The sequence below is a fragment of the Lipotes vexillifer genome, unplaced genomic scaffold (genome assembly GCF_000442215.2).
Source record: "Lipotes vexillifer unplaced genomic scaffold, Lipotes_vexillifer_v1.1 scaffold251, whole genome shotgun sequence".
NCBI lineage: Eukaryota > Metazoa > Chordata > Mammalia > Artiodactyla > Lipotidae > Lipotes > Lipotes vexillifer.
The window spans coordinates 3279398-3287055 of NW_006770868.1; the positions used below are offsets into that span (position 1 = coordinate 3279398).

Genomic DNA, 7658 nt, shown 5'->3' on the forward strand with positions numbered 1-7658 from the left:
GATTGGTTGTGGCTGTGAGGAGGTAGTACCCGAGAATCCTTCCATGACTACATCCAGGCTTAGGAGACAAGAATGCCCTGATTGATTTGTGATGTCTGCATTGGATTTGTTGCACCTGTGAGGAGTCACAGCCTCAGACGAGCGGGAAGGAGTGCTGAGATTGACCAGCAATGTCTGCCATGAGTGTGATACTATGAATTCGTAGCACACTTACCATGTATTTGCCTTCCATGGACCAGATAGTATCCTAGAGTCCTGTCAGCATCCTTGACCTAAGATTCTGAGCTTTGGAATCTAGTGATGGTACAGAGGCCTTTGTGCCACCATTTTCCAAAGCTATCTAATTGTCCCTTTCCTGCCCTCATGTCACTTTGTGCCCCAGAGTTCAAACAGAAAGAGGAGTGTACTATTCGTGGCCGCAGCTTGATCCAGATCAGCATCCAGGAGGACCCCTGGAACCTCCCCAATTCCATCAAGACCCTGGTGGACAACATTCAGAGATACGTGGAAGGTCAGCTGGGCAGGGAAGGCTGTGATGTAGAGGTTTTGTGGCCTTTGGTTCTTGATGTGGAACGTGACAGGATCAGGAATGGGTCCGTCTCCGTGCCCCATGTCTCTCCAGGCCCAGGGAGAGGACAGGAAGAGCGAGTGTCCCTTTCTCAGCTGTGTCCTGCCCTAGGCAAGGCCCTGGGACAGTGCACGCTTGATCAAGGAACCGCTGATTTGGGGCGCCTGGGGCTTCCTTGCAGAGTCAGGAGGCTAAGAAGGCTGAACTTGCTCCTTCTCAGCTTCCACAATTGTGGATGTACTTCAGTTCCTTTTGTTTATTAACCAGGTTACAAGTTGGGGGGTGGGGTGGGTCCTGATCAGACTTGGGCCCCCAGGTAATTTTTGATGCTACAGCATTAACAAGTGTGAATCTGCTGCCAGCATTTATAATCTGAGACCCCACATACAAGTCTAGGTTTCTGGCAATAACAGGCCTGCAATTCCGCTTTCACACTTGGCTGGAGATGAGTGGTGGCCACCCTCTTTAGGTGGGGGAGGGGTACATTGCAGTCCACATGGATCCCACCATGCCCTGTGGCCTGGGGTCTGCTTCATGCACCTTATGTTACCTGCCTGGCCCTTGGCAGCATTTGAGCCTGGGACTCCTGGGTTAGAAGGATCCCAGGCCAGGGAGACATCTGACCAGGACAACAGGAGGTGCTTGGCCCCAGGGTCATGACCCCAGGAACAGCACCCTCTGACTTGGAAGTCTGTGTTGGCGCTGAGCTGTCCTGTCTTCCAAAACTGTCATTGGTGAAGAGCTTGGACTCTGGAGCCAGATGGCCAGTGCTCGAACCCCAGCTCTCCCACTTATTGGCTGTGCGACCTTAGCAAGTTCCTTGACTTCTCTGTGCTTCAGTCTCTTCACGTGTAAAATGGGTTCATAGTGTTGTTGTGAGGGATAAATGAGTCAGTACAAACAAGGCACTTAGTACAGTGCCTGGCACACAGTATGTCCTCAGTAAGCATTTGCTGGTGTTATTACCACACCCTGCCCTGCATCTTAGTGCCTCCCCAGGACAGAATGTATCACAAGAGGGCAAATCCAGGGGCCTTTCAGATTTTTCTTTTAAGCCCCTTCTGGGCCCAAGAGCCTTTATTTGGCGGAAAGAGACCAGGGTGTTAGGCCTGTGTCTGGAAGGTCTGGGCTTTGTCTACACGTGGGCAGGGCTTGGCTGTGTAGGACGATGTGAATAAGTACCTGAGTACACGTGTGATTGTACGTGGTCTGAGTGTGCGCCCACATGTATGTACACGCATGTGTCAGGGTGTGCCCACGCACAGGTACAAGGTGTGGGCTGGGGGCTCTGGCCCATTAGTTGGAGGGGCTGGTTTGAGTCTCTGTATAGACAGTTGGGGTGCAGCTAACAGTTGGGGTTTCATCCCCTGCATGTCCACGTGTTTCTGGAATCTGCTCAACATTCAGCCAAAGCTTGTTGAGCACGGCTCTGTGTACCCAGAGCTTCACTGCGAGAAGGGGTCAGGCACGTGGGCTGTGGGGAGGCCTGGCTCGGCTTGCTCCTTCTGCTAACCCCTCTCAGCCCATCTCCTCCTTCCAGATGGAAAGAACCAGCTTCTCCTGGCCTTGCTGAAATGCACAGGTGAGGGCTTTGAAGGCGCAGCTGTCTGTGATCTGCACACACCCAGGTGCATCCGGGAGTGGCCCCCCTGGCAGCCAGTGCCCATGACCGCCGCCCAGGAAAGGCCTCTTCTGCTGGCCAAGGTTGACTTTCCCCTGGTCATCAGGGTCTGCACAGGGCGAGGTGACACCATGGCCCCTAGCCCCTCCAAGAACTACTCAGACCTCACTTCTTCCTCTTGTGTCCGGGGGACAAGTCTCAGGGCCCTGGAGCCAGGAGCACTGACTGTCTCTTGCCACTTCCCAGGCCTGGGCTGATCTTGACGAGGACACAGAGTAGAGCACCGACAGTGAGGGAGGCTCTTTGCCGGTAGAGCCCTCAGCCCCAGCCTGGGGCTTCCTACCCCAAAGATGGTGGGGTGGAGGAGGGGCTGACGGGGGCCTAGGGGAATCTTGGGGGTGTTCTCTGTCCCTCCCTTCCTTCCAGAAATTCTCAGCCAACGGGCAGCTAGAATAGGATCTGGGTCAAAATTGGTCACTGAAAACCCATCGGCCAGTCATCAAAAATAATCCCTTCCGGGGAATTCCCTGGTGGTCCGGTGGTTAGGACTCGGTGCTTTCACCGCTGGGGCCCGGGTTTGATCCCTGGTCAGGGAACTAAGATCCCGAAAGCTGCGTGGCACAGCCAAAAGAAAAAAAAAATTCCCTTCCAGGATATTAGGACCCTGAATGACTGATTGCCCAAAATTGGCCAGTTCTGTAAATCACATCACAAGCAGGGAGCAAGGAAGTGGTGGTGGGGGAATGATAAGAAGAAAGCATACTTCTCAAAAATAGAGAAAATGGTAAACTGCATTTCTTAAAACATGGAGCTGGCGTCATCACTCTCAATCAATGCTGAGAAATTTCCTAATAAATGAACAGCTGAGGGTAAGGGTTTGGGGAAAGCCTTTGGAAAATCACAAGTTGTTTTGTTGCTTTACATAGGGAGATGGGTCATTGAGAGGACTGAGTTTTTCCACGGATTGGCTTGGCTTTTGGAGAGTTGAGTTTTGTGGAATAGCCTTTGGTGCCTGGGATGAATGAATTCTGTCTGCCAAGTTGGCCCCGGATGGGTGGTCGTGTCGGGGAGAGGAGGCTAGTCCCGGGCCCCGGGTTGTGGGGTACAGGCCTGCTGATGGCACAGGAGCCCCCTGCCCAGCGCGGCCCCGTCCCCTCTGCCCACAGACACGGAGCTGCAGCTGCGGAGGGACAGCATCTTCTGCCAGGCACTGGTGGCCGCCGTGTGCACCTTCTCCGAGCAGCTGCTGGCGGCCCTGAGCTACCGCTACAACAACAACGGCGAGTACGAGGAGAGCAGCCGGGACGCCAGCCGCAAGTGGCTGGAGCAGGTGGCGGCCACTGGCGTCCTCCTGCACTGCCAGTCCCTGCTCTCGCCGGCCGCGGTGAGTGGGGGGCGGGGGAGGTCTTGCTCAGGCTGTCGCTCACCCCGTTCATTCATTCAGCGGCTGTTTATCGAGCACCTACTATGTGTCACTGTAACAGGCACTGGGGACCCAGCAGTGGACAAAACAGAGAGTTCATTTACTCAGGGACCTTATACCCTGATTTTGGGGAGATAGACATAAACAACTAAGGACCAGGGATGGTACAGACCAGTGGTTCTCACCAGGGCAGTTTTGCCCCCAGGGTACACTTGGCAATGTCCGGAGACATTTTTGGTTGTCACAACTGAGGGAAGAGGAAGTGCTACTGGCACCTGGTGTGTAGAGGCCAGGGAGGCTCTGCTAAACCTCCTACAACACACAGAATGCTCACCCCCGTCCCCACCCCCCAGCAGAGAATTATCTGGCCCCAAGTGTCAGTAGTGCTGCAGTTGAGAAACCCTCATTTATAGTGTTAAGGGCTAAGGGGAAGGTCTGGGGTGGTGGCAGTTGAAAGTTTTGATAAGGCAGCCACTGAGGGCCTCAGTGAGAGGTGACATCTGACCTAAGAACCGAAGGAGGGGAGGGGGTGAGCCATGAGGACACTGGGGAGGAGCCCTCCAGGGAGAGAGAACAGCAGGTGCAAAGGTCCTGAGGCAGGAGGATGCACGCAGTGTTTGAGATACAATGAGGTACCCAGTGCGGCTGGAATAGAGTGCTTGAGCCCAGGGAAGGTGGGGGAGGTGAGTCCTGAGAATTAACTGGGGTCTGATTGTTCGGGGTCTTGCAGGCTGTTGTAGGACTTTGGCTGTTACTCTGAGTCGGTGGCAGTCAGGGGAGGGTTTTGAGAAGAGGAGGGACAGGATCTGACTTTGATACTTAAAGGATCACCCAGGCTGCGGGCTGGGGAAGAGTGCAGAGGGGCAAGGGCAGAAACTGGGAGACCAGTGAGCAGGCTTTTGTGGTAATCCAGGTGAACTTTGTTGCTGCAAATAGCACCTTGTTTAGTCCTTGCAGTAGCCCCCAGGCAGGTCCTTTTACCACCCACCTTTTAAGGATGAGAACACCGAGGCCCAGGGAACCTGTGTGAACCTGGGGGTCTGACTCTAGACCTGGTTCCCCCAGACTGCCCTGCCTTCTCCACATATCTCTTATCTCTGAGTGCCCTGTCTATCCACTCGCAGGGCTCAGAATCAGGGTGGGTCCCTCTACCAGCTCTGGGAGGAGGCAGAGCCAATGACTCAGCATTTCAGGGTACCGGTATCCAGAGCCGATGCCCCCCCAGAAATCCAGCCGGCAGCAGCACTTGCTCTGTGCTGTTTGCCCCTCCACCCGTGTGCCCAGGCCTGAGCTCCCCACACCTTGCAGCCCTGAGCCTCCTAGACATTTTCCCAGGCCAGACAGGAAGCCGCAGCTGCGGCGGTTTGGGAAAGAGAGGCCGTGGTGCGCCCTCTGCTGGCCGATGTTGCAGCCGGGTGCCTGCCTGGTGGGAGACACCCTCTCATTGGTTTCTGGAACTGAGCACCCAGCCCTCACTTTCTTCTTCTCTGATGAGGACACCAGGACCCAGTGTGTTAATTCAGCAGTTGCCAGGATATGCAGGCTCTGCGTTGGCATTCCAACCAGTGGGATTGGTGGGTTGACCCGGGTAAGAGGGCCACCCAGCATGTTAGAGCAGAGATGAGCTCTGACCTGGGAGGTGCAGGACAGGCCTGGAGCAAACATGATCTCACGTCCAGCCCCAGAGAGACCTGCGCAAGACCTCATGCGTGGTAGCGCCACAGCCTGGTGTGTCAACTAGAGTTGAATCACAGCATCTTGAAGTGAAGCCTGGGGCAGGGGTGGCACCTGTGACTCCTCCACTCTGTCTTTGCTCTTGCAGAAAGAGGAACGGACCATGTTGGAGGACATCTGGGTGACCCTGTCGGAGCTGGACAATGTCACCTTCTCCTTCAAGCAGCTGGACGAGAACTACGTGGCCAGTGAGTGATTCCTCCCACCCCCACCGTGAGAGTCGGGGTTCTGGGGTGGAAGGGACTGCTCTGGGGTCACCCTGCCCCTCCCCCTGCCACCAGGCCAGCTGCCTAAAGTTGGCCCAGGACCCAGTGCTTTCAAACCTCATGCTCCCAACATACAGGGAAGGAGAGGGTCTCTGTTTTTTATAAACCCAGCCGTCTCCAACAGCGCTTAAGAGGGAAAAACAGCCAGTACCCAGTTCTTATTAAAACTCCTAGAGATAACCTTCTGTGAGATGAAGACGTGTTAAGATTTTCTAAGAACTTACACCATAATTTTCTTCTTTCCTTTCTTTCTCCCTCCCTCCCACCCATCTTTCCACTCGCCTACCCGCTCATCCACTCATTCATCTACTCATCCATCCACCCATCCATTTATTCATCCATCCATCCATCACCCATCCACCCACACACTCATCCATCTATCCCACATACCCATAATTTCGAGCACATGATACGTGTCAGGCTCAGTTTTAGGTTCTGGGCCACAGTGGAGAGATAATACAGCCATGGTTTCTGCCCTCCTGGAGCTCACATTGTGGTCCAGTGGGTCTCAGCCCTGGCTGCACTGGGATCGCCCAGGGAGCTTTTCAGATACTGATGCCTCAGTCCCAGTCCCAGCCCTGGTGATTTGGATTCAGCCTGTGGGGTGGATCCTGCACATTGGGATTCAAGATAAGCTTTCCAGGTGACTTTGATGTATAGCCAGGACTGAGAATCACTGCGCTCGGCTCTAGAGCCATGGTTCTCTGAGTGTGATCCCTGGACCAGCGGCACCTGGAAGCTTGTTAGCCTAATTCTCAGGCCCCATCCCAGACCTGCTGAATCCAAAGCTGGAAGCAGAGCCCAGAAATGTGTGTCAGCAAGCCCTCCCGGTGATTTTGAAGCATGCTAGTTTGAGAACCCCTGCTTTTTTTTTTTTTTATCACCTCCCTAAGGAGCTTGTTTAGACAATTTTTTCCTAATCGCCCACACCCCCATGAAATTTTTTTATCATGGATATACTATATATCTGTTTATTTACTATATGTATATATGTGCTTTACATATAAAAAGAGTAAGTGGTTTTTTTTTTTTTTGCCTTTGCCCCCAAAACCAATTTGTACCTCCTTGGAGGTGATATCACCCTGTTGAGAATGTGTAAACTAGAGTCTAGAAGCACAATGGGTTTCATTTCGGGTACCAATTGGAATTGGTTGCCAGTGGCTGCCTGTCTGTAAGCCAGCTTGGGCTCAGGGAGAATTATCCATCAACTAGTGATGTCTGCTATGGGTGCAGGATGGGGTGTTAGTGCCACCCCTGCCACAAGCTCTTCGCTATGGGTGTAAATAAGATGCAGGTGCTGTTTGAGGGTAGCTTTTTGCCAGGTGGAGGCCCTGGGCTACCAGGTGAGGGGTAGAAGGAGCATTGGTGAGGCTCTGAATATAAACACGGACAACTTCGCAGCCGGGCAGAATCAGTGTCAGGTGTAAGAATTAAGCAGTAGAAACTGGGACCTGTCAAGGGAGGTGAAAAGGGAGGTCAGAGGCTGCTCCTCAGAGTGGTAGGGGGACGGGGCTATCTGAGGTGCCCCGAGACTGTGAGAGGGCAGGAAGGTCTGAAGCCGCAGCTCTGGGGTGGGCAGACAGGGAGGTCCTGGGACATCACAGTGGCGATCTGAAGGAGGTCTGTAGCTGCCCTCGTGGAGGTGGGGCGGGGCCCCTCCGGCCTTGATGGTGAGCCCTCTGCCCCACCACGTCCCCCACCAGACACCAACGTCTTCTGCCACATCGAGGGCAGCCGGCAGGCACTGAAGGTCGTCTTCTACCTGGATAGCTATCACTTCTCCAAGCTGCCCTCCCGCCTGGAGAGCGGGGCCAGTCTAAGGCTGCACACCGTGCTCTTCACGAAAGGTGAGCCGCGGGGACGGGCTGAGAGGGGCCCACTGGGGATGGCCGTGCACACCGGGAGCCAAGCACCTGCCCTCGCCCTTCTTCCTTCACAGCTCTGGAGAACATGGAGGCGCCGCCTCCTCCAGGCAGCCAGACGGTGGAAGATTTGCATCAGGAGATCAATGCCCAGTCCCTGGAGAAGGTTTGGCAGTATTAGCGC

General features: G+C 54.4%; 1 protein-coding gene across 1 annotated transcript in view; it reads left to right on the top strand.

Annotated features, from left to right (window-relative positions):
• Window positions 1-7658, top strand: part of PREX1 (phosphatidylinositol-3,4,5-trisphosphate dependent Rac exchange factor 1) — a 202532-nt gene that overhangs the window by 189070 nt on the left and 5804 nt on the right. Inside the window, 7 exon segments of the mRNA XM_007446399.1 lie at window positions 383-511; window positions 2109-2150; window positions 3356-3577; window positions 3870-3874; window positions 5441-5534; window positions 7316-7459; window positions 7552-7654. Of these exon segments, the coding sequence (XP_007446461.1) occupies window positions 383-511; window positions 2109-2150; window positions 3356-3577; window positions 3870-3874; window positions 5441-5534; window positions 7316-7459; window positions 7552-7654 (739 nt within the window).